Raw genomic sequence first — 25,060 nt, 5'->3', positions numbered from 1 at the left:
GCCCAAAGCCCCTGTTCTCATCCTGCTCCCCTCTGTCCTCACAGGCTGGAGTTGCTGCTACAAATCGCCAACAAAATCCAGAATGGTGCTTTGAGCTGTGAGGAGAAACTCACCCTGGCGAAGAACACGCTGCAGGCTGTGAGTCAGGGGGCATTCCCACCCTTCCTTCCTCTCCTGCGTGGGGTGGTTGGTTCTCCAGGACACCTCTCCTGGTGGGTCCATCTCCTGACAGTGCGGGGTGGTGGTGGATATCCACTGATCACACAAGGACCCTGGGGACAGCTTGTTGTGCTGTTAGGCCTAAAGTCCCCAGCTCTGTTTCATTTGTGTGACAAGGACAGCAAGTCCTTTGGCAGAAAGGGGCAGGCTGCAGCCACCTGGGTAGGGAGCAGGTATCTGAAAATGGTGCTTTGTTCTGGGAGAAAAAGATGTGAGGGTTGGGAGCTAAAAATAGTTAAGCCCAAGCAAGAAATGAGATGATTTAAGTGACTGTCCATGGGCCTAACCACAGGAACCCATCTGTCATTAGAAGCTTTCAGTTTATCTGCAGGAGCTTTTCTAAAGGGGGCATCCTGGGGGTGGTGTGAATGATGAACTCATGTTCTTCTGCTCAAGTCAAGCTTGCGGACCAAAAGGTCTCTTGGGGTTTGAAGTTGATGCTGGGCTCCTGTCCTGTCGCTGTGCCCATGTGTCCTCAGTCTCCTCTCTCCATGCAGGATGCTGCTCACCTGGAGTCAGGGCAGCCGGTGCAGTATGAGCACGACGTGGTCATGTACCTGCAGGAGTGTGAGGGGCTCATCCGCCAGCTCCAGGTGGATGTGCAGATCCTTCGGGATGAGAATTACTACCAGCTGGAGGAGCTGGTGTTCAGGTGAGACGGGCCCTGTCGGAATGGTCTGTGGATGGAGAAACATGGTCAGAGGTTGATGCATGGGGCTTCTCTGCTCTGCTGTGGGGAAGGGGCAGACGTGTGTGTGCATCTCCTAACCTGGGCCTTGCTCCTCCAGGATCATGCGGCTGCAGGATGAGCTGGTGACGCTGAGGCTGGAATGCACTAACCTGTACAGGAAAGGTCACTTCTCCACCCTGGAGCTGGTGCCCACTTCCACACTGAGCACAACGCACTTGAAGGGCGAGTCCCTGACCAAAGGGCTTCACACCTCCTCTGCCTCCTGGTTCCGGAAGCCCATGACCAGGACAGAGCTGGTGGCCATCTCCTCTTCTGAAGATGAGGGCAGCCTCCGGTTCGTGTATGAGCTGCTGGCCTGGGTGGAGGAGATGCAGGTGAGTGCTGCCTCTCTGGGGCTCATCACCCGCTCACACTGATGTGGGGAGGTGGGAACCTGCTCTGGGCTTTATCCTGCTTTATCTGTGAGTAATTGCTTTGGTGGTTCAGAGTTTCAGGGGAGCACCAACACATTTATCTTGGGTGGGGTTCTCTCTCTTGTGGCCCCTCTCATCAGCGGGTATCAGAAGATCCTTTCAAAGCTGGAAGCAAATCTGTACCGATGCAGGCAGCTCTTTTGGTCTTAAGTGGGTGTGAAGCTTGTGTAGGCTGCCCCAGCAATCATTCAGTGGTGGAGCACTGGCTTAGGACCTTCTGCCAGGACTGAAGTGGTGTTTGCTCCATCTTGAGTGACCTGGAAGGTTTTCTTGCCCTCATGTCCTGTGAGAGATGCTCCTGCAGATGAGGAGAGCTGACCTGAACCCCTTGGCCTGTTTCAGATGAGACTGGAGCGGGCAGAGTGGGGAACAGACCTGCCGAGTGTGGAAACCCAGCTGGAGACCCAGCGGCACGTCCATACCAGCGTGGAGGACCTGGGCTCCAGCGTAAAGGAGGCCAGGATGTATGAGGTACAGTGGCACGGGCTGGGTGATGCAGTGCATGGCACAGCTCCTGTGGGAAGGTGAGGGCATCAGGATGGGTTCTTGTGGGTAAAGGTGTTGTTTAAGGATGGAGATTCTGAACTGATGCTGGGTTGGTGCGAGGAGCTGCTGCCCTGAGCCATCCTTCCACCTCCTCTCACTCACAGAGAGCTGGGGAGGGATATTTGGAGGTGGGGTTTCAGGTGATGCTGTTCTGTGTTGGGTAACCGGAGCGTTTTTCATACTTCAGGGTAAAATGTCTCAGAACTTCCGTGCCAGCTACACAGAGACACTTGGCAAGCTGGAGACACAGTACTGCAAGCTGATGGTGAGTGGGCTTCAGGTGGGCTCTGGCATGGCCGGGGCAGCACAGGGTCCATCCTTGCTGCCCTGCTCCTGAGCATCCCTGCTCCGAGGCTGGGGATGGGGGGAAGAAACCATCCACTGCAGAGCAGGGGAGAGGAATCACCCTTCACTGTGTGCAGGAAACCTCGAGCTTCCGGCTGAGGCACCTCCAGAGCCTGCATGGGTTTGTGTCCCGGGCCACTGCTGAGCTCATCTGGCTCAATGAGAAGGAGGAGGAGGAGCTGGCCTACGACTGGAGCGACAGCAACACTAACATTGCAGCCAAGAGAAACTACTTCTCGGTGAGCAGGGCTGCTGGGATGGGGGCTCTCTGGGCTGTGCTGCTGCTGCTTTTGACCTGCTGTGGGTCCTTCAGCTACCAGCAGACCTGAGGTCCCCAGAGGTTGGATGTTCCCTCTAAAGTCATGGAGCTTGTAGCTCAGGGGTGCAGCTGATGAAGTTATTGATTCCATTGAGTTTCAATGGAAAAGGTGTCAAAAGATGATTTTTTGGCACTATGTGGAATTAAAGACATCTTTAACTAGTGGGGAGGAAGAAAAGGAAATTGATACCTCTTTAAAGCAGTATGAATAAACTGCTGTCTCCACAATTGCACTGCCTGGGACTGAAGGGGCTCCTGGGCAGGTTTCCAGTACCTGTGTTACATCTGCCCCATGGGTTTGGTGCCTAGGAGGCATCCTGAGGGGGACTGGTCGTGGTACTGTTGGTACTTACTGCAGTGCTTCTGTGCTGTGTTAACTGAACCCAGTCTGAGTGAGGCAGCTCCCCATAGCTGAGATTTGCACTTTGCTTGTGTCCTTCCTGCAGGAGCTGATGACAGAGCTGGATGAGAAGCAGGACATCTTCCGCTCCCTCCAAGACACAGCAGAGCTGCTGTCCCTGGAGAACCACCCGGCCAAGCAAACTGTAGAGGTGAGCAGGCAGGAAATCATGGAATCATGGAATGGTTTGGGTTGGAAGGGACCTCAAAGCTCATCCACTTCCAACCCCCTGCTATGTCATCTCTGTTTGGTCCATGGTTCCTAGGCCTACAGCGCTGCTGTGCAGACCCAGTGGCAGTGGATTAAGCAGCTCTGCTTGTGCGTGGAGCAGCACGTGAAGGAGAACGCTGCCTATTTCCAGGTACTTGGGAGGAACAGCCCAAATTCCCCTGGTCCCCATCCACTGCATGAGCTTCATATGCTGCTGCTCCCTCTGGGGTGAGGGAAGGAGGGATTTGTGGTGCTCATGGGGGCTGCTTGCTCCTAAAACATCTCATTCCCCTTAGCTGCTCTCTGGGGATGTCTCACTAGGGCAAAAGGGGTCTGTTTCCATGTAGTTCTGGCCATCCATATGGGATGCTCAATGCCCTCGCAGCCTTAAGACTGGAATAGCATTGGGATTTCCTGGTTGAGGTGCTGGGGGGGGTGGTGTGTGCAGTGTGCTGCTGACTGCTCCTGGGGCTTGGGCAGGTTTCTGTGACCCTCATTGCCTTTGCAGTTCTTCAGTGATGCCCGGGAGTTGGAGACCTACCTGCGCACCCTGCAGGACTCCATCAAAAGGAAGTATTCCTGTGACCATAACACGAGCCTGACGCGCCTGGAGGACCTGCTGCAGGACTCCATGGTGGGTTCTCCAACACCCCCAACACCCTGGGTGGGCAATGGGTGGCCTTCTTGCTCCGGTCCAGCAGCGTTGCTTGGGGCACCTCTTGCTTCCCAGGGAAAACTGGGTTCCTTTTATTCCCGCAGTGATGCAGGTTCATGTAATGTGATTTGTTTCTCCATCGTGGTCAATGTTTTGCTTCCCATTGGAGCTGCTGCACGTGTTTGTACGTGGCCGTGGAGTGCACGTTGTGCACCCCTGTGTGGATTTAACGCTGCTGATGGTAGCTGGGTCTCAATTACAACAGCCAATGGGTCACTGCAGCTTCGGGGTGAAGAGCAGGCAGCATGTGCTGCCTGTGCAAGCTCTGAGCTGGTTCTTCCCATTGGTGTCCATCCTGCCATCCTGGTTGGTTTCTACCAAGGGAGGCGCAGAGCCTGTAGGATGCTCCAGTTTCTGCCTTTGGGCTGGTGTTCACTAGGATACGGAGAAATGCCTGCTCTTCATCCAGACTAAATCCCATGTTAATCCATGGTGCTGTGCCGTTGGGGGCAGAGCCAGGGCAGCCTGGCTGTGCGTGGGGATGGGAGCAGTGCTGAGCTCCAGACACGTGCCCTGGCTTAGCTGCAGCATAGCAGGGAGGGGATGACCACGATCATGCTGTGATACCCTCATCCAAATTGGCCTGAAAGAAACACAACCAAAAACCAAACCCCAAGGCGCAAAGCATCGGATGGGGTTTGAAACCAGGGACAGAGGAGGGTTTGGGCTGTGGGCAACCACTGAGCCACTGCTGGAAGGGCCAGGAGGTGCCATTTGAGGGTGTGGAGGCAGGTGGCTGCTTTGGCTTTGCTCTTGGTGCACAACGCTGATCTCCAGCGTGTCCCCAGGGAATGGGGATGCCCTTAGGGGGTGTTGGCGATGGGTGCTTCAGCTGGGCTAGGACTCACTGTCTTCTCTCCTGGGGGCTCCCAGCCTCTCTGTCATGGTCTCGGGGTTGTCCTGGTCTGTTCTCCGGCACTACCAGGACACAGAGCTCCTGGTGTCCCTATTGGTGAGCTCTGCAATTCCAGGAGTCCGGCGGGCACTGGCCAGGGTGGGAGAGGCTCATCCGGGCAGCCGGAGCGTGGCCACGACCGCAGGGCTCAGCTCTATTACTCTTTCTTACCTGATAAGTTAAAGTTGTATTTCTTCCAATCATGCTCCCTGGGACAGGCACAGGTAGTTTATTTAATCATTTCTTCTTTTCTTTTTCCTTTTGTTTTTTTGCCATTAAGTTATCCTCCACTGTTGTTAGCAACTAACCAGCCCCGGGAATACCAAGCATGAAGGAGAACGTGTTCCTGGGGATCCTTTTTAAACCTCTGCAGCCAGAACAGCCTGAGCTGCCGCTAATCACACAAGCTGCCAGTGCAGTGATCCACACTGGTCTCTGCTGGTGCCAGAGGCTCTTCCAGGGACTTTGCCACCAGTGCCCTGGGTTGTCCCACCACCAAACCCAGCAGGGACTTGTGTGAATCAGTACCCAGCATCCTCCTGCACTTGGGAAGCTTCTGGCCACTGCCAGAGGCCTGTGCGATCACTCCATCATTAGCCCCTTCTCCCCAGATGTTTTATCCACGTAATTCATTGTATTCCCATTCCAGCCATTGGTTTTCACATTGCCTTCATCCTTTGCTTTAGAAAAGGGAGCATGCTTCTGTGGTTTCTCCTCCAGACAACTGAATGTGCCGGCTTTGGGCTGGAGCTTGTCCTGTAAGGACAGCCCCTTACAGCTCCTGGGATGTTCATTTTGGTGTCTGCTGTGTTCTCTTTCTTTCCCTGTTGAAAGAAAACGTGTTCTTGTCCTCGCAGCAACAGAGCCAGAGGCGTGCATGCGGCTTTGCAGGGCAGGGGGAGTGGTAGACGAGAGGACCCCCCCCGACGTGCAGTCCGTTCTCCCATCCCATCTCCTGACCCCTTTTCCCACCCCGTTAGGGCAGCAGGATCCTCCCAATGTGTTTGTTCAGCCCCTGAGATCCCAGCGTAGCTCCTCCAGGCCAGCGTTGGGGTGGGAGGTGCGGAGATGCCTATGAGAGACCTTCTCCCCCCTGCCTCGAGCAAACCCCCCCCGTTACCCTTCTCTCCGCCAGGACGAGAAGGAGCAGCTCATCCAGTCCAAGAGCTCCGTCGCCAGCCTGGTGGGACGCTCCAAAACCATCGTGCAGCTGCGGCCCAGGAACCCGGAGCACCTCGTGAGGAGCACGATCCCCATCAAGGCTGTTTGTGACTATCGGCAGATCGAGGTGAGGGCTGGGAGGTGTTGCTGAAAGGGACCATGGCCTCCTCGAAGGGCCTCATTAACCTACCCATATAAAGGGCCCCCCCTTCCCTCCCATAGGCACCGTGGGCTTACTTTACAAACTGTGTATCGGGCATTATAAGCTTGTCCCTTATACATTACATTCTTTTGTGGATTAGAGTTTTATGTTCTATTTCATATCCTATACTTGCAGATAGTTGTTGGAACAGCTCTGTTTTGTTTCTTGGAATAATGTCTCAATGGTTACTTGCAATGGGTCTTAATGATTTAGGTCAATGTAATGCTGCTCTTTAATTTCTATTGCTTAAGCATACAGAAGTGCCTTAGGATCAGCGACGCTGGGGGGTTGTAAGTCACATTTGATGGCTGGTTTCTTAATCAGACTCTTCAGTCAGTCTCTCTGTACTAGTTTCAGGTATTGGGTTATCTATTGATTGGGCTTCTCACGAGAGATCAGCAACCTGGTGGATGTAAGGTTTATCACGACCAGCTTCAGGATCATTCTTTCCCCCTACACCCTAGCACTACTTGCACTTTTGCGCCTCTGGTTCCTCGGTCAGGGCCATCAACTGTTGAATCTTGCACACTATTATCTTCAAAGGCATTGCCTCTAGTCTGCGTACACCTTGCCTTGTGATCACGGCATCTTAAAGCTCTGGGGCCTCTGGGTTGTTTTTCTGGGGTCTTTCACTCACCTGGGATAGTTTGGGATGAGCTCCATGGTGTCTGTCAGTGGAAAGCAGGAATGGAGGGGGAAGCAGAAGCTATTTGCAGGGCTGTTTTTCCTGGAGCAGATTTCCATGTCTCAGATTTATTCTGGGCAGGAGTTAAAGTCCTTTTTCCCCAAGGATGGGCTTCATCAGCCTCAGCCAAATAAGCACGTGGTGGCAGCCAGCTCCTGTCCCTTCCTCTCCAGACGTGAGCTTGATGCACCCTTGGCACTGATAGAGGGATGTATATATCATCCCTATATGATATGGTTTACAGCGAGGTGTCCCTGCCCATGGCAGGGGGTTGGAACTGGATGATCTTAAGGTCCTTTCCAACCCAAACCATTCTATGATTCTATGATTCTATATATCATAAATATATGATACAGGGATATATATTTATGGAAGCTGGCATCAAGGGAAGGTGTGTGCAGCCCCACTGCTGGGTTCTGACGGTGTTGGTGTCCCTGCAGATCACCATCTGCAGGAATGACGAGTGTGTGCTGGAGGACAATTCCCAGAGGACCAAGTGGAAGGTGATCAGCCCCACAGGGAATGAGGCCATGGTGCCTTCGGTGTGTTTCCTGATCCCCCCGCCCAACAAAGAGGCCATCGAGATGGCCAACAGGTAACTTGGTCTCTACTGTGGGGGGAGGCTGATGTGCAAATGGCAGGGAGGTGGGGAGAGGGCAGAGCTGGGGTGGGAATGGGAGAGGAGCTGGGGTGGAGGAACAGGAATTGGTGACATGGCTGGTTTGGGGCAAAGGAAGGAATCCCTCATGGTTATACAGCTGCAAACTCCATTGCAGCAGCTGCTATAGTAGCTTAGAGAAAATGAAGATATGGGATGGGGGATCCCTGCAGGGATCTCTGGCACTGGACAGCAGGAACAGGGCTTGTTGGCTTGGTGGGCTGCTGACTGGCAGCAATGGCTGGTGGATTAGGGTCAGGGCTGAGCGTGCTGCAGAGATGCAGCGCTGATGGATCTGCTCCTTCCCCTGGCAGGATAGAACAGTTGTACCAGAAAGTGATGGCTCTCTGGCACCAGCTGCACATGAACACAAAGAGCCTCATCTCCTGGAACTACCTGCGGAAGGACATAGCCCTGGTGCAAAGCTTCAGCATGGAAAAGGTACAGTAGGAGCTTCTCTGCCTGGATCTGTGTCGGTCACTGTCCAGGCTTCTTCATGAGGCTGAGGAGAAAGGGAAGACCAGAGACTGTGAGGCTGGGGAAGTCAAAGGTCTTTGAACTGCTTTGAATTGCTTGAAAGAGTCCAGCGCAGAGCCCCAAAGATGATGAAGGGAGTGGAACATCTCCCTTATGAGGAGAGGCTGAGGGAGCTGGGTCTCTTTAGCTTGGAGAAGAGGAGATTGAGGGGTCACCTCATCAATGGTTACAAATATGTAAAGGCTGAGTGTCAGGATGATGGAGCTAGGTTTTTTTCAGTGATGTCCAGTACTAGGACAAGGGGCAATGGGTGTAAACTGGAGCATAGGGGGTTCCATGTGAACATCAGGAAAAACTTCTTTACTGTGAGAGTGCCAGAGCACTGGAACAGGTTGCCCACGGGGGTTGTGGAGTCTCCTGTGTTGGAGATATTCAAGGCCCGCCTGGACAAGTTTCTGTGTGATGTACTCTAGGTTACCCTGCCCTTGCAGGGGGGTTGGACCAGATGATCTCTTGAGGTCCCTTCCAACCCTTGGGATTCTGTGATTCTGTGAACAGTGGGAAAACCCATGGGGTTCTGTGCAAAATGGTTGTGGTTTTCCCCAGTGGAAAGAGCATCAGCAGTTTGCTGCTGGCCTGTGATAGGGATAAGAGACTGTGGACTGAGCGTTCCATTAGGGAGCAAGCAAGGCTGGAGGGAGGTGTGGGGCTGGTACAGAGGAGCTCAGCTTCCTCTGCACGCAACTCCTCACTTGGCAAACGCAGGCGACTGAGCTGGGCAGGGTGGCCTCAGGTGCTGCATCGGAAGTCATTCCCGGGGGCTCAATGTGCTGCTTTTCCACGTGCAGCTCCGGTCCTTGGCGCAAGGGGAGTGCCAGCAAGCCATGAAGAGCCTCCAGGCGCACTATGAGGACTTCCTGCAGGACAGCCGGGACTCGGAGCTCTTCTCCGTGTCGGACAGGCTGCGCCTGGAGGAGGAAGTGGAGTCTTCCAAGGAACACATCCGGCAGCTGCTGGAGTCCATGGAGAACGGTGAGCTTCAAAGGGCTGATGGATTAACCAGGAGCTGTGGGGCCTCATAAGCAGAGGATTGATGGGATGGCTTTGTTTTCTTTCTGGCCTAGCTCGTTGATGGTGTGAGCAGCTGCTCTCCTTGTTTCTCCATCCATTCAAGTGTTGGGCCTTCGTCCAGCTGTGTTCTTGTAGAGAGACTTAGCAGCTTCAGCTTAACTGCTGACTGCTCTTGGCCTAATATTGTTGGAGACAGGTTTAGTCATGGGGATGCATGGGGGCCTTAAGGGAAACACATGGTGGTGACATGTGTGACACAGCGACGCTGTGAATCCCACTAAGACCAGGGACTCCAGTTTTCTCCTGGTGCCCTGTGGCTGGGCTCATTTTCCGCTGCATTTGAATGAGATTATTTGCTTGACTCTTCCATCTGAGCAGACATCCGGTGCCTCGGTGTCCCTGTGATGCTGCATTCGGCTCCGGGGCTCCCGGCAGGTCCCATGTGAGGCAGACACCAGCCAGGGTGGATGAAGCTGCTGATTTGGTTTGTCTGTGACTTGCAGAAGACAAGGACGAGACCGTTGCCAGGACGTACCTCTCGGAGCTGAAGAACATCCGCCTGCGCCTGGAGGAGTGCGAGCAGCGGCTCGTGAGCCGCATCCAGGCCCCCAGCAGCGCCCGAGCGGATGCTGACACCATCCAGGAAAACACCATCCGCATTGCGGAGCAGGAGGTCAGTCCTGGGATGGGGAGGGCAGGGAGGTGGTGGCCACCGGTCTTCAGCATGGGCCAAAACCAGCTTTAGCTTCTATGGGGGGATGTGAGGGTGGTGAGTGCGTGACTGTGCAGGGGTCGAGGGGATCCTGCTGCACAGGAGGTAGCAGGAAACCTCTCCAGTTGCATCATTTCATATCACCCCCTTTGCCTGGGGCAACCCTGCTTTTTCCCCACCTGCTTGGGCATTCCTTTCACGTTCCTCCCCTTCCTGCCATAGCGGATGCAGGAGGATCTGCAGCGGCTGCAGTCGGACCTGCGGTTTGTTTCGGAGAGATGCTACAGCTTCCTCAACAAGGCGCCCGCAGGGTCCAGCACACCCCACCTGCGTTCTGAACTCGACTTGGTGGTGAGCAAGATGGACCAGATGCATGGGCTGTCTTCCACCTACCTGCAAAAGTGAGTCGGGACATGCCTCTGTTCCCAAATACCTGCTTGAAGCCACCCAGTTCTGCTAAATATGTTTCCTCTGGGCCTCTAGCACACCTTGCACTGGAGCATCACTGAGCTCCATCCCTCTGTGGCATGTGTTGCAAACAGGTCCAAGAGCATCTCTGTGTCATTGTGTGGCCTCTGTTTGCTCTGCAGGTTGAAGACGGTTGATGTTATCATTCGTAACACCCAAGGAGCAGAATCTCTGGTCAAAGGGTATGAGGTTAAACTGAGCCAAGAGGAGGCAGTGCCTGCTGACCTGGCCGCTATCCAGTCCCACAGAGCAGCCTTACAGGTTGGTGCTGGTCACCTCCCGGAGTGAGCAGGCAGAGACCAGCCAATGCTTTGACATTTGTCAGGCTTCTGCCCTTCTCCTGCTCAGTCTGTACCTTGTGACACTTTTCTTGCCTTAGTATAGCTGCCAGGAGGATTTTATGCTGTTTATGTGACCCCTTCTTGCTTTGGAAACGTGAAGGAGCAGCTATAGCTTGTGCTCTCTTTCATAGAGCGTGTGTGAGCATCTTGGGTTTCCTGTTGCTGTAGGGCAGGGGCTGAACCAATCTGTCTTGCTCCATGCTGGGAATATGGTCCCCTGTGTTTTATACCTCCTATAATCAGCCATTTCTTGGCAGGTTAAGGAGAGATAAACCCCTTCTCAGGCAAATCAGCCCCGTCCAGGAGGGCATCACTGACCTAACGTGCCCTTTCCTTTCCATGGCGTTGACCCGGTGCTGCCTCTCTCTGGTTCCGCAGCAATGGCTCGGGGAGGTGAAGGACAAGGGCTCCGTGTTCTCCACGCTGGAGGAGGAGCTGGCGAAGGCGAAGGCGGTGGCGGAGCAGCTCTACCGGCTGCGGCAGGAGCGCAGCATCGACCTTGAGCGCTACCAGGAGAAGGGCACCCAGCTCTGGGACCGCTGGCAGCGCGTCTGTGCCCAGATCGAGACCCGGTGAGCCCCCAGATCCACTCCTGTGCTTCAGCTGAGAGCTGGGGTCACGCTTGTTAGCACCCATGTCTTTCCACATGGGATTCCTACTGGTGGCTGGGATATCCCTATAGCCTTTGGTGCCATTTCACTCTCATTTGCCTTGGTTCTCTCAGCCATGCAGAGCTGGAGAGCATCCAGGAGGTGCTGAGTGACTACCGGCAGTGCCACAGTGCCCTGATCCAGTGGATCGAGGAGATCACAGTGCAGCAGGAGCTGATGAAGCCCGGGCAGGCAGAGGACAGCCGGGTGCTGTCGGAGCAGCTCAGCCAGCAGACGGTGAGGAAGGACCCGGTGCTGCCTCAGCTGATGCAGTGACCGCGTCACTTCTCTTTTACTAAAGCCTTATCTGTGAGCTTCAAATGATGAAGCGTGGTGGGGAAGAGGCTGCAGGCCTGAGCTGGGGGTCTGGGACGTGGAAAAACCCAGCTTAGCTTGAGGTGGAGATGAGGCCATGCATCAAAATGGAAGAGTATAAAGATTTCACCCAGAAGGGGAGGGCTGGAGATGGGAATTCAGCTCAGCACCCATGGCAGCCATCCTGACAATTGCTTTTGTTCAATTTTGATGAAGGCTTTGGCTGCAGAGATAGAGAACAATCAAGCCAAACTGGACCAGTGTCAGAAGTTCTCCCAGCAATACTCAGCTGCTGTCAAGGTACATGGTCCCTCCTGCACCTACACGAGGCTGGCTGGGCAGGAACGGTCCTGCATTTGCATCTCCATGCTCCATGTCTCTGCACCCTGGTTGTGTTTGCAGGACTACGAGCTGCAGCTCATGACATACAGGGCGTTCGTGGAGTCGCAACAGAAGTCGCCCATGAAGCGCCGGCGGATGCTCTCCTCCTCGGATGCCATCACGCAGGAGGTAGGAGCAGGGGAGGGATTGTTGGGGGGGTTCTTCAACACTGAGCAGCCTCTGAAACAAGCTCCTTTCTGATCAACTCCCTGGGACCAGTACAGTTTCCACCCTGGCTGCTTTTCCCCATAGCCAGAGGGGATGCTCTAAGCACCAGGTAGGACATCCCCAGGCTCCTGGGAATCCCTGGGTCAAATCCAGCAGGCTCGGCTCAGCCCCTCAGCCTTGCGAGGTAAATAACAGGAGCACCATGCAGCATTCCTGTGTGTGGATCCTTGGGGTGAGGCCTTGAGGGCCCCGAGGTGCTGTCTGCTCTGTGTGGATAGTAAAGATCCTGGTAGTCCTCTGTAAGAGCTGAGCATCCCAGTGTCCATGACCAGCATCTCCCCTCTGCTCAGTGTCGTGCAGGATGCTATGTGTGGCCCTGCAGACTTGCTGTGTTTCATTGATGCTGTGCTGCGTCTGTGAGGTGTCTGGGGGCTTTCCAAGTGAGATGTGGTGCATTGGGTCCTGTACTGTAAAGTGTATCACAGGGGATCTACCAGTTGTGGCGGATGTGCCCCATTTCCCCCCTCTCCCTTCACAGTTTATGGATTTACGGACTCGCTACACAGCTCTGGTGACATTAACCACACAGCACGTGAAGTACATCAGCGATGCTCTCCGGCGTCTGGAGGAGGAGGAGGTAAGGATGTTGTAGAGGGCTGAACTCTGTCCAGGCTCATTCTCTAGCACCCCAAGGGTGCTGCTCCATGTTGAGGTTACATCTCGGATGCTGCTCCTGAGAGCATGTGAGGACCCCTTTGATGTGGTTTCCTTCCTCTGTTTGCAGAAAGTGGTAGAGGAGGAGAAGCAGGAGCATGTGGACAAGGTGAAGGAGCTGCTGGGCTGGGCCGTGGGCTTGAAGCAGAGTGTGCAAGGCAGGATGGCTGCTGCTGGGAGCAGGGAGCTGGGCGACATAGAGAAATCCATCTCGGAGCAGCAGGTAAAGCAGGGGCAGGGGGCAGGCAGTGTTTAACTGCTGCTCTGCTTCCACCGCTGAATTAAGCATCTTCCTTTTGTGTCTGGTTTTGAAAGGCCCTGAATGAGGAGCTGGCTGCAAAGAAGGAGCAGGTCTCTGAGGCCATCAAAACTTCACAGATCTTCCTGGCAAAGCACAGCCACAAGTGAGTGTGGTGTGAGGAGGGGTGAGGGAGGGAGAGCACTGGGACCCCTTAGAGCTGAGGCTGTGGGCTGGGGTCCAGTGCCCGAGCGCCATTAGAAACAGCGATGAGCTGTACGTGACAGTTGTCTCTTTCTTCTCTGCACCGAGAGCTAGGAAATGTGCCACCTATTTATGCTATTGTGACAATATTAATCCCCTTTAGTAGTGACCCAGCCCTGTATATTTGGGAGTCTGTGTGTTACAACTCATATTGTAACAGCCTTTGCTCAGCATACTGACCCGTGCTTGTTTTAGCTCAGCTGGGCAGTGGAGAGGGAGCACTCGTGGTGGGTTTGGTCTTAGCCTTCACAAGAAGAGCACGGTAACTCTGTGGAGCTGGGCTGTGCAGGTTCCCTGACAGCTTTCCCCTTCCCTTTGCAGGCTTTCCCATCCGGAGAAGGAGCAGATTTCCGCTCAGCTTGGTGCTTTGAAGGAGACCTACCAGGAGCTGTGCAGTGACTCCACAGAGCAGCTCCAGCAGCTCCAGAACCAGCTGGCTCAGGAGGCAGAGCACAAGGTACTGACTGCTCCCTGCTTGGTCCTGTGGCCACATGGACACAGGATGCTCCTTGGGGCGTGAAGAGGTTTTCCTTGGTTGTGTTTCTCATGGCCACCGGTCACTGTCACCGTTCTTATGTGCACGTGGTTGCCCTCCCTTCTCTTCCATCCATGCATTATCCAAAGCTGGGGTGCTCCCTGGAGGCCAAGCAGGAGGAGCCGTGTACCTGCTGCCTTCCAGGTCATGGGAGAGTTGTCCTCTGCAGTGGACCCTGTGCACCAGGGTCAGCTTGTTCACGCTTGGTGGGCAGTGTGTAGATGGAAAGGGTCCCCTTAGCAGATGTGTGTCCTCTGCAGGATGCCCTCTCAGTGCTTTAACCACAGAGTGCTCCATCTCACAGGCTGCCTGTGTGCAGGGGAGCAAGAAGGTGGGTTTCTGCAGAAGGACATTTGCAGTCTCATGTATCTCAGGGTCTGGTGAGGTTTGTCTCTGAATGAAGGTGCTCAACTGAACCAGGTCCTCAGGTGGCCTGGGAGACCTTCACAACCCAAGCTGCACCCATTCCCTGTTCCCATCCACCAGTCCTCATCCGTGTTCCACTGAGTAGGGAGGGCTGGAAGTGCATCCTTACTGCCTCTGTTAAGAGCTGTCTCCAGTCATTCAGATATACATGTCCGTGCTATGTGAGTGTGTATACATGTGTCAATGGTATATTTGTGTGTTTGCTTGCTGGCTCCCTGTACTCTGAAGCAACAGCCCACTCAGATCTGGACACGTAACGCCGAGTTTGGCTGTTGGGTCCGTGAGTGAAGCCCTGTTCAAACTGCTCACGGGCTGCTCCTTTGAAATCTGCTTGTCCAGCTTCCACCTAAACATGGAGTGTTTCTCTCCAGATTGGACGTTACAGCACATTTCAGGTGTGTCAGTGCAGAAAATGCTTTCTGGTGCAAGCCTTTTAGCCCTTGTGCTGGCAGCAGAAAGCTTGTGGTGAGCAAACTGGCTCTAGTCACTGCTAAACCATCGTGGCTTTGATGCTGCTGCTGCCAAGAGAGCAGCTGGGAGCAGCCTGCCTGTGGAAAGGATGCTTTCCCCTTTCCCTTTTCCTCCCTCCTGGGTGGGAAAATGACTTGACAGCAAAAGCCTTCTCCAGGGCTTGTTTTCTTACAGCATCAGCACACGTTGGGGCTCGGGCTGGAACAGTTGGGCTCTCCACGAAGCCCAGGGAACAAAAGGAGAGACGGCAATAGGGCTTTGCCATAGATCCCATTTATGGGATGATCCCTGCGGCTCTTGTGCGGTGCAGTTGCTTCACTGTAGAGGGAGCATGAAGAACTCTTTAACATTTGCTTGCTGGAAACATCCAACTGTCAAAGAGAAGTTACAAAAGACGGGAGTGCAAAGCAGAACGCGCTAAATTGAGCATGATGTGTCCTGTACAGTTTGTGTTCCATGTCAACTGGTTTTGAGATTAACTGACATCCTTGCTTACAAGTTTAACTAACCCTCCGGGATTTAAACTATCAAAACACACAAGGTGAAGGAGGACGACCTGTGTGGGGGGTTCTTTTTGCAAACAAAGCAGTCGCATGCTGGACGCTAACACCAAGCTTTACACTGTGTGTGACACGGCTGAACTGCTCCATAAGGCTCTGTCTTTAACTGCTCAAGGCACACCCTGCAACTCGGGTAAGTAAAAGCCTTTTACCCCCTTCCCTCCCATCTCCTTTTTTCTCTTTTCTCTTTTATTTCCCTCTCCTCCTCTTCTCTGTCTTTCCATGGCTTGTTCATCTCTGAACGTGCATGTCACAGTCTGGTGATGGTGGTGGAGAGCTTAGGGTTCCTCTGGCAGGTTCACCGTGTCTCCACAGATCAAAGCACCCCCAGCCACTGGTGCTGTTAGACCCACCAAGGAAACAGAGATACCAGAGGGTGTTTGGGATGCAAAAGGAATTCATCCCACAGTCCTCATTGCTTCCTCCCGATCCTCACAAAAAGATTGGGTCGCCTTATACCCAACCGATGGCACTGGGAGAAACCCAAATGTCCGAAGAGCTGCTGCTCTTTATCATTTTAACATTGCCCTACCTGTGGGGATACTGGAAAGAAGGGAAAAGCCCCTCCAGAAACACCAAAGTCGATGGTCTGTTCCCGGTCTGGGACGTCCAGCTTATCCCAGTCCTCCCCTAGCCCGGGCTGTGTGGAGGTGCAGGGGCCGGTGGTCATGCTGGTGAGCTGCCCTGCATGCAGCGCTCCTGCCCTGATGCATGGCCAGTCTGTGAGGCTGTGGAGCTGCTCGATGGCACAGGGGGCTGTGGGGTTCCCCGGCCATCCTGGCACTTGGGATCTGCTTGGGAAGTGCAGGATTTAAAGCACGGCAAGAGCCAACGCTGGGAGAGATTCCTACATGCCCTGGAGCGGGCATCTTTGGGGTTGTTCTCCTCCATGAGTACACAGTGGGATTCGTGCTGTCTTTCCTTTTTGAAGTGGAGGTGTTGAGCAGCTTTGGTGTGCTTGTTGGTCTCCTTCTCTCTGTTTCTCCATGGAGCATTAGGAGCACCTCTGGGGTTCGCTGCTTGCTGCTTTGCTGCGTTCCTGTTGGTGGATGGTGGAAGCATCTCAGTGCTGCCCCGGGTGTTGGACTAGAGGAGCATTAAAACTTGCTGGCAATGTGCAGGCTAGCAAATGCACCCATCTGTGTGCTATGGTGCCTTTGGAGGTGCATTTCAAACACTTTGGGACTTGCTTTCTAGCCTGTTTAGGTGGTTTTGGGTTTGTTTTCTTTTGAAGCTGAGACCTCCCTCGTGCAATCCAAAGGCTGAAATGCTCGATTTCGATTGAATTCTTTTCCTTCTCTTTCTGTTCTAGGGCAGCGAAGCAGTGGCAGGCGTGATTGATCTTGGCACCGTAGAAATATTCCCTGTCTTTGGTGCCATGCAAAGAGGTCTTATAGATCAGGACACTGGCCTCGTCCTCTTGGAGGCCCAGGTTATCACATCTGACTTAGTTGTTCCAGAGACCAATGAGAAGCTCTCCTTGGAGGAAGGTCTGGCAAGAAACCTCATCGATCCCAGGACATTCCAGGTGCTGCAGGAATTGAAGGATGCTCTTCACCGGGTGGAAGAAGTCAGATGTGAAGGGAGGCAGCTCCTACCTGTTGTTGCTGCGATAGAAGAAGGGAGGATCAGTGAGAGCATTGGGCTGAAGATTCTTGAAGCTGAGCTCGTCACAGGGGGCTTTAAAGTCCATCAGGGCAGAATCAGCATGGAGGCAGCAGTACAAGAAGGGCTCCTTACCCACGAGCTTTACTCCAGGCTCGCCTCTCACCTGGAGGGTGCCAAGGATTTGGTTGACCCCAACACTGCTGAGAAAGTCAGTCTGCTTGAGCTCACACACCGATGCATCACCCACCAAGAGACGGGGCTGAGGCTGCTCCCAGTCAAGCAGCTGGCGGGTGGGATGCTCAGCTTGAGCTCAGGCAGGAAAGTCAGCATCTTCCGTGCGGTCCAGGAGGGGCTGATAGACAAGCAGGTCACGGTCAGGTTGCTGGAAGCCCACCTCTTTGCTGGTGGCATTGTGGACCCCAGGACAGGGCACAGACTCACTGTGGATGAGGCCATGAGGCATAATTTAATTGACCAGGATTTGGCATGTACACTTCTTACCCGGCAGCTTCAGACTGGTGGCATCATCGATACCATCACGGGAGAGAGACTGACCATTGATGAAGCTGTAAGGAAAGAGTTGGTTGCACCAAGAATTGCACTGGTGGTCCTGGAATCCCTGTGGTCCTTCATGGGGCTCCTGTGGCCGGAGACAGGGGAGATCATCCCGGTTGTGGATGCTTTAGAGCAAGGAATCCTGTCCACAGAGTTGGTTTACAAGATTCTCAGCAAGAGGCAACATATTAAGGGTGTATTTATACCAGAAACCACGGAGGTGTTGTCCTGGAAGAAAGCTGTTGAACATGGCATCTTGGAGAGGGATGTGGTGAATAGGCTGAAATCAACAGTCATGCCTGATGTCATGGCCAGCGTGCAGCTTGCTGGCTCCCCAGGGAGCAGGCATGGCCAGAGCTCTGCTGCAAGGAGTCCCACAGATCACAAAGAGCAAAGTGACCCCCTGCTGAGGAGTGATGACGACCGGCTGATGTTCCACTTGATGACCCACAGCTACATCAACATCCATGATGGCCAGAAGCTGCTCTTAGTGGATGGAGAGTTGAACAATCTCACTAAAGCCCTCATCCAAACCCAAGAAAATGGATCCTGTGCATACACATTGGAAGACAGTGAAGGCCTTGAGGAGACAAAGGCAAATGCAGCTCTTAAAAGTGAGCCTTGCAATGGTTTGGCTTTGCAGCAGCTTGAGTTTCAACTTGCTTCATCAAAAGAGCAAAGTGATAAGGCCCTACCAACCACAACTGCTTTGGAGAATGGGGAGGTGGCAATGGGACCTGAAAGCCTCCTGATGGAGGATGCAGAAGATGTCCTGCTTGTGGAGGAGCAGGAGCAGGTTTATACCGAACAGGCTACTGTCAAGAGTGAAACCGATGCTGAGTTTGGAAGAGAGGAAATAGATTCTACAAGCAAGGACGAGCATCATGGAGAATTACCAATGCCAGGACATCCTGGTGAGCTCGGTAGTGGATTCAGAGTAACAGAAGAGATAATGATTGAGACAGAAGAAGAGTCCGAGTCTACTGCAGTAGATGGAGTGGAAGGTATTGAAGATCAGAAGAGGGCGCCAGAAGTTGCAGCAGTTGTTGTGAAAAGTGAGATCTGCATATCGATGGGTGTTTCAGAGCATAGGGATAGACTGGAAATCATGGCAGAGAGGTCTCAGGGTGTGGAGGAACCTGAACCAGAGGCTGAAGATATTGGAGAGATTTATATGTTACACGAGGAAATGATTGAGAATGATGTGTTGGGAGGAGAGGAGATTGTGCTCCCTGAAACTGGAGAGGGGGAGCAAACAGAGAGGCAAGGCCAAGACATTGAAAGCACATTGGAAGTGGAAGAAGGAGAGGGGAAAGAAACATTGGGTGATGAGAGTGTTGATGAAACATCCCTGCCAGCCCCTGCAGAGCAGGAAGCAGAGGACACTTTGGAAATGCTCTTAACGCAGCTCCAAAGTGGTGGCATAGTCCATGAGCAGACAGGCAAGACTCTTCTTCTGAATGAAGCAGTCTCCTGCGGGGTGGTGCCCAGCCACACGGCTGTGAAACTCATGGAGAAGATGAAGATGTTCAGTGGCTTCTTTGACCCTCAGACCTGTGAATCATTGACCACCGAGGATGTCATTGAAGAAGGTCTGATGGATGAAAGGCTTCTCCAGAAGGTGCTTGCATCTGACAAGGCAATAAGTGGCGTTCTTGACCCAGGCAATAACTTTGTCTACTCTGTCAAGGATGCTGCTGCCGTTGGCCTTTTGGACAAGGAAACAGCAATGAGGATCTTGGAAGGGCAAGTGGTTACTGGAGGGATTGTTGACTTGAAACGTGGCAAGAAAGTGTCAGTCACTTTGGCTTCAAATCTGGGCCTCATAGAGCCAACAAACCAGAAGGAGCTGGTCAAGCTGGAGAAGGCCTCCAAAGGGAAAGGTACCGATGAGGCGACCAGACAGAAGCTCATTAGCTTACAGGCTGAGACCAGTGGGATTGTGGATCCTAAAACCAAGCAGCCTCTGACTGTTGCCCAGTCTGTTGAAAAAGGGCTCCTGAGAAAGGAAAAAGCTTTTCAGCTCTTGACCAAGCAAATTGCTGAGGGAGGAATCATCCATCACGTGTCTGGAATGAGACTGTCGGTAAATGAGGCGATGAAGCACGGTTTGATTGATGAAGATCTATGTGAGGAACTTGGGAAAGCTGAAAGCGTGTGTCTGCAGGGCTATGTCCATCCAGACACAAAGGAGAAGTTGCCTTTGCCCCAGGCAGTATCCTTAGGGCTCCTTAGTGTAGACTTCCAGAGGAAAGTGCAAGAAATCCAAGCTGGGAGTGGAAGCATCTTTGACCCTGCTTCTGGCTGTAGACTGGCACTGTGTCAGGCAGTGCAGGAGGGCTTGGTGCCCCAGCCGGTTGTGGAGAAGGCCCTGTCATCCGCCGAGGTGAAAGAAGGGCTCGTAGATCCCGAGTCCTGCATGCTCGTTCCCTACTCGGAGTTCCTCAAGAAGTGTAAAATCGACATTGAGTCTGGGCAGAGGTACCTGGAGGTCCATCCCTTCCACGCCATCCGGGACGAGGCGACGGGGCAGCAGCTGACGTGCGCCGCAGCGGTGCGCCTGGGCAAGGTGGACCCCGTGCCCGCGCTGCGGGTGCTGCAGGCGCAGGCAGACGGTGGTGGGGTGGTGGAGGGCTCTGGGAGCAAGAGGCTGTCCCTGAGGGCTGCTGTGGAGCAGGGGCTGCTGGATGAGGGCATGGCCGAGCTCATCGCCGCCAACCAGGTGAGGGCTGGGGGAATTGTTGATGCTAGCAGTGGGAAAAGGGTGACTTTAAAGGAAGCTGTTGAAAAAGGACTGATTAGCCAGAAATTAGCTGCCAGGCTTCAGGATGCTCAAGTATCCGAAGACAAATCCACATCTGAGGTCTGTGAAGTAGATAAACAGCAGGAAAAAGTATCTCCAAAAGAGGAAGATGTCATCCGTGCTACCAGTGCTGCCAAGAAGCCTGATGGTGCTGAGCACAAACCTGACCCTGAAGCCGTGAGCTACGATATGGCTGGTGGTGCAACTGCTGCCACTGGGAGACCCCCGGTGACAGCGACAGAAGGGGAATCGAAACCTCAGGAAGCTTCAGAGGATGGTTTAATGCACCATCCCCAGGAAATGGTCCAGCTGACTCCAGAGTACCCCTCAGGTTTAGGTGCAGCATCTCTCCCTGAAGAGACAGTGGTGGTGAGGGCTATGGAAAAGGAGATGGCAAAAAGCAGCTCCCAGGTGAGAACTGCCTGGGGGAAGGAATCGAGGAGAGAAGTAGATCAAGGGACAGGGAAAACGGAGGGATTTGGCTTGGAGAAAAAGCAGGATGTGGAGGTGCTTCAGAGCGTGGAGGAGGAGAGGAGGAGGAGAGGGTTTGTAAGTGCAGAGGGAGCTGCAGCAGGTGAAGAAGGTGCAGTGGAGGCTTTTGAGCAAGGAGGACGAGCAGGCAGCCTGGACCGGGTACCACCAGCAGCCCTGAGGGCATCTGTTACTGAGGGTCAAGGGAAGGAAGAAGTGAGTCCTGCAGAGTCTGCAGAGCCCCCTGAGACCAGCATCCCTACAAAGCCTGAAGGAGATGAGCTTGCAGGTGAAAGAGCTGTCAAACCCACTGAAGGAGAAACCCCGAGAGTGGGTGCAGAAGGTCCAGTTGACCAGGAGAAAACAAGTGAAACGGAACTAAAACCCACCCAGAAGCAGAAGAGGAAGAAAAAGAAAGCAAAGCAGATCAGTAGTGCGGGAGACAGCGCTCAGCCAGAGAGATCTGCAGAAAAGCAGTCCCTTCCTTCTCTGATTTCCAAAGAAATCCCAGGGAAGAAGGAGAAGGGCTTGGTCTTGAGCACAGCAGAACCAAAACATGAAACCAGCACCAGGATTATCTCCGAGGAAGATAAAGAAAACCTCATTGGGGCTCAGGTGTCCCCTGTCCCCCCAGGGCAAGAGGGAGCTCCAGAGGTGATGGAAAGTGGGATCAGAAATGGACGGGATTCCTCAGCAGCATTGAGCCTGGAGGAGGGGATGACCCAGGAAGACACCAAGGTGGAAGCCACTGGTGATGTGTCCATCACAGCCCCTGCAGCAGGCGAACTGCCCCAGGAGTTACTTATCAGAGAGGAGCCCAGCGAAGCTGAGGAAGCCTCTGCTGCAGTCCTTGAGCCTGGAGAAGAGAAACAGCAAGAGCCAAGAGCGGAGGTCAGCACAGGGCAAGAAGGTGGCCCTGCTCCCCCAAGATCCCAAGGAGAAACAGCCCAGGATAGGAGCAGGCAGCCGGGTCCTGGCGACCGGAGCTTGCTCCTCCCTGTGATAGTGGAGGGGGAGCTGCTGGAAACCTCGAGGGAATCCACGAGACCAGCCCAGGTAAATCAATGCTTTTGGTGCTTCGACAGCTTTTGATGAGCTCTTTGTACAGGTTTGATGTTAAATGTGCCCGAGGTCCTCAGCACAGCCAGAATGTGAGGGGTGAATGTTTGAGTTTGGTGCTGCAGCATCAGCTGCAATGGATTTGGCAAAGGACCCAGTGATGTCTGCCTGAAAACACTCGGGGCTTAGTTGTGGCTTCTTTCTGCTGGAGCATTACTTATAAATGACTAATAAGTAGGACTCTTTTTGGCACTTTTACTGTAACTCCAGACATCTCTTGCCGTTTATGTTGGGAAAAGAGCCACGTGGTTTATTTTCCCTGTAGTAAATCGTGTAGATAAGGCCAGCAAGGGGCAAATCCATCAAGTGGAATGCTATTAATGGATTCTTTCTTTGGAAAAAAAAAAAAGAAGAATAATCCTTTGTTTTGTTCTCTCTAAATTCCAAGTTTTGCTTTGCTGTTTGGTTCTGCAGATCATGTTCAGCAAGAAGATGTGTCTGGAGCACGACGAGAAGCTGATATCCTATCTCTCCATGCTCCGAGATGTCGAGATGCGGATCAAGCGGGTGCAGCCGGCGGAGCAGAGTTTGGCAGCTCTGCACGAGCTGCTGCGGCAGGCAGAGGTGAGCTGGGTTTGGCTGCTGTTATGCAGGACACAGCTCATCCCTCCTGTCCCCAGCTTCATGCACCTCCCTCTTGCTCTTGGAAGCCAGCAGGAAGGTCAGACTCAGGTTTAACAGGGGTTTATGCAAACCCCATCCCTCCCTGTCTGGTCTCACCTCCTGCTCCCTGCTTATGCAATCAGAATCCCAGCCTGGTTTGGGTTGAAGGGGCCTTAAAGCTCCTCCAGCTCCAACCCCTACCACAGGCAGGGACCCCTTCCACTGGAGCAGCTTGCTCCAAGCCCCTGTGTCCAACCTGGCCTTGAGCACTGCCAGGGATGGGGCAGCCACAGCTTCTCTGGGCACCCTGTGCCAGCGCCTCAGCACCCTCACAGGGAAGAGCTTCTGCCTAAGAGCTCAGCTCAGTCTCCCCTCGGGCAGGTTCAAGCCATTCCCCTTGGCCTGTCCCTACAGGCCCTTGTCCCAAGCCCCTTTCCAGGTCTGTTGTAGCCCCTTTAGGCACTGGAGCTGCTCTGAGGGATGCAGCCCAGAGGCAATAACCTAAGCTTGACTGAAATGAATTTTACAGCCTGGAAAAAGCCCAGGCGATTGCTGGCAGCTGAACAGGGCTGGAGGATGGGGATGCATCTTTAGCAGATAGATGCAGCTTGGAGCTGGGTCTCCAGAACCTTTCCTCAGTTCTGGCAGTGGGAAGATGAAGTCACCCTGTCTCAGACATAACGCTCCTGTCTTCCCGCAGGCCCTGGGCACTGAGCTGCAGGAGCTCAGCTTCCCAGTGAATCAGGAGCTGGACGCCGTGAAGCAGATTGTGGCCAACCCCCCTGAAGAAGTCCCTGAGCAATTGCTGAAGGCTTTGGAGAAGGATGCCAAGAACCTGCAGAAGTCTCTGAGCTCCACGAGTGATGTCCTGGAGTCCCGGCTGCAAAACCTGCGTGGGGCAGCAGAAACTGAAAAGGTAAAGGTGGCACCGGCCCCAAGCATCCCCGCGCTCCTTCCCGGGGAACGCTCTGCTCCTTTACATGATATATCCCTGTTTTGAAGGCTAAAATCCTGGCACATCATGAGACTCTCCAGGGCAAGCTCCAGGAGCTGCTGAGCTGGGTCTCCAGCACTGCACAGTCGCTGGAGGGCAGTGATTACGACCACGAGACTGATGCCAACAGCCTGAGCCGCTGCCTGCAGCAGTACAAGGTAACAATAGCAATGCCCCTAATCCTGCTGTCTGATGAAGATGCTGTCCTCTGCATGGAGAAGAAGCTTTTAATCCTGTTTCCTTCCTGAAGCCTACCAAGGGTTTGCTCTTATCCTGTGTTGAAGGAGGAGCAACAGTATTGTATTTGCTCCAGAGTCATTTGTTTCTACAATACAGGAACCATCTGCTTTGGTTGGTTGGGGAACATGCTCACATATAGGTGTGGGGTAAGGGCAGAGGGATTCCCATCTGGCTATTGAGGAAAGAGCTGCTTCCTTATGCTCTGATTGCTCCATCCATCACACCTGCCCAGTCTCCATTGGCTTTACAAGGAGCTCAAACTCCCCTCCATGTTTATTCAGGCTGCCCAGAGAAGCTGTGGCTGCCCCATCAAGGCCAGGTTGGACACAGGGGCTTGGAGCAAGCTGCTCCAGTGGAAGGGGTCCCTGCCCGTGGCAGGGGTTGGAGCTGGAGGAGTTTTAAGGTCCCTTCCAACCAAACCACTCTGTGGTCTATGAATCCCTTCCAGCAGTAACTGTCGAAGTGGTCAGTTCAGCATCTCCTCCTTGCTGCTAGCTCCTTGGCATTGAACCCAAAAAGGCTATGAGAGCTGCTGGTGGCACCACGGTCACCATGGATTGTCCAGGCCTATAGGGTCATTTTGACAGGTCTTTTCTCTTGTCATTCAGGAGCTGAAAGAGCCCTTGGCTGACACCAAGTCTCAGCTCGACGCCACTGCCTTCGACATCCAGTTCCTTATCTCGGAGCACGCACAGGACCTGACCCCTCAGCAGAGCAGGCAGCTGCTGCGGCTGCTCAATGAGCTGCAGAAGGCTTTCCGGGACCTGGCGGAGCACGTCACGGCTCGGGTGGAGGTCCTGCAGGTCTGCCTGCAGCAAGTGGAGCAGATGGATCAGGTGAAGGTTGGGAGACGTCTGCTTCCTGCCTGCAGTTTGCTCGCTGAAGCGCTTCCCGGCCACAAGAACGTGCGCTGAGACACCTCCTGTCTGGGATTTCCTGTGCATGCCACTCACAGTTTATGACTTATTGCACATCCCGAGCTTCCTCTACGGTCTTTTCCCTTCTACCACCTAACTCCCAGGTGGAAAGGTGCTTTTCTCCCAAAAGATGGAGTCTGGGTAGTGCAGCCATCGAGATGCTATAGTCTGAGTGGAATAAACCCACCTGAAAAGCCCTGTGCGGAGGGGCCACCCCAGGCGTTTGGCAGGTTTAATGTCTTATTTCCACTGCTCAAGTGAGGTATAGCTGTCCCAGAGAAACAGCGGATGATCCATCAAGGCAGCAGGCAGCTGCAAAAGCAACTCCTGAGGTCTCTGCTGCGTTGCTGCGGCACCCATCACTGCATGGAGCCTCTTATTCAAGACAGGATTAATGTGGTTTTTATTAACAATTGCTCTCTGTAACTCTTGCCTGTCCT

General features: G+C 53.7%; 1 protein-coding gene across 8 annotated transcripts in view; it reads left to right on the top strand.

The window, feature by feature from the left end:
* Positions 1 to 25,060, top strand: part of MACF1 (microtubule actin crosslinking factor 1) — a 136,492-nt gene that overhangs the window by 44,865 nt on the left and 66,567 nt on the right. For 5 of the 8 annotated variants that reach the window (XM_061358932.1, XM_061358935.1, XM_061358937.1 and 2 more), the window contains exons 12-40: positions 45 to 138; positions 717 to 871; positions 1,008 to 1,284; positions 1,726 to 1,854; positions 2,117 to 2,194; positions 2,352 to 2,513; positions 3,040 to 3,144; positions 3,259 to 3,354; positions 3,712 to 3,837; positions 5,949 to 6,101; positions 7,302 to 7,456; positions 7,834 to 7,960; positions 8,845 to 9,028; positions 9,571 to 9,740; positions 10,002 to 10,180; positions 10,370 to 10,508; positions 10,967 to 11,160; positions 11,313 to 11,475; positions 11,770 to 11,853; positions 11,956 to 12,063; positions 12,641 to 12,739; positions 12,887 to 13,039; positions 13,132 to 13,220; positions 13,640 to 13,775; positions 16,623 to 21,803; positions 22,281 to 22,430; positions 23,170 to 23,385; positions 23,472 to 23,621; positions 24,312 to 24,545. In XM_061358932.1, the coding sequence (XP_061214916.1) occupies positions 45 to 138; positions 717 to 871; positions 1,008 to 1,284; positions 1,726 to 1,854; positions 2,117 to 2,194; positions 2,352 to 2,513; positions 3,040 to 3,144; positions 3,259 to 3,354; positions 3,712 to 3,837; positions 5,949 to 6,101; positions 7,302 to 7,456; positions 7,834 to 7,960; positions 8,845 to 9,028; positions 9,571 to 9,740; positions 10,002 to 10,180; positions 10,370 to 10,508; positions 10,967 to 11,160; positions 11,313 to 11,475; positions 11,770 to 11,853; positions 11,956 to 12,063; positions 12,641 to 12,739; positions 12,887 to 13,039; positions 13,132 to 13,220; positions 13,640 to 13,775; positions 16,623 to 21,803; positions 22,281 to 22,430; positions 23,170 to 23,385; positions 23,472 to 23,621; positions 24,312 to 24,545 (9,286 nt within the window). The remainder of the gene's footprint in view (positions 1 to 44; positions 139 to 716; positions 872 to 1,007; positions 1,285 to 1,725; positions 1,855 to 2,116; positions 2,195 to 2,351; positions 2,514 to 3,039; positions 3,145 to 3,258; positions 3,355 to 3,711; positions 3,838 to 5,948; positions 6,102 to 7,301; positions 7,457 to 7,833; positions 7,961 to 8,844; positions 9,029 to 9,570; positions 9,741 to 10,001; positions 10,181 to 10,369; positions 10,509 to 10,966; positions 11,161 to 11,312; positions 11,476 to 11,769; positions 11,854 to 11,955; positions 12,064 to 12,640; positions 12,740 to 12,886; positions 13,040 to 13,131; positions 13,221 to 13,639; positions 13,776 to 16,622; positions 21,804 to 22,280; positions 22,431 to 23,169; positions 23,386 to 23,471; positions 23,622 to 24,311; positions 24,546 to 25,060) is intronic. The other 3 variants (XM_061358939.1, XM_061358938.1, XM_061358940.1) reach the window with 1 other exon arrangement.

The sequence above is a fragment of the Neopsephotus bourkii genome, unplaced genomic scaffold (genome assembly GCF_033783945.1).
Source record: "Neopsephotus bourkii isolate Nb327-2 ecotype Australia unplaced genomic scaffold, CSIRO-AGI_Nbou_v1 NB_959, whole genome shotgun sequence".
NCBI classification, from domain to species: Eukaryota; Metazoa; Chordata; class Aves; order Psittaciformes; family Psittacidae; genus Neopsephotus; species Neopsephotus bourkii.
Note: the sequence above shows the minus strand (reverse complement) of the source record. Positions and strands in the feature narration are given on the sequence as shown.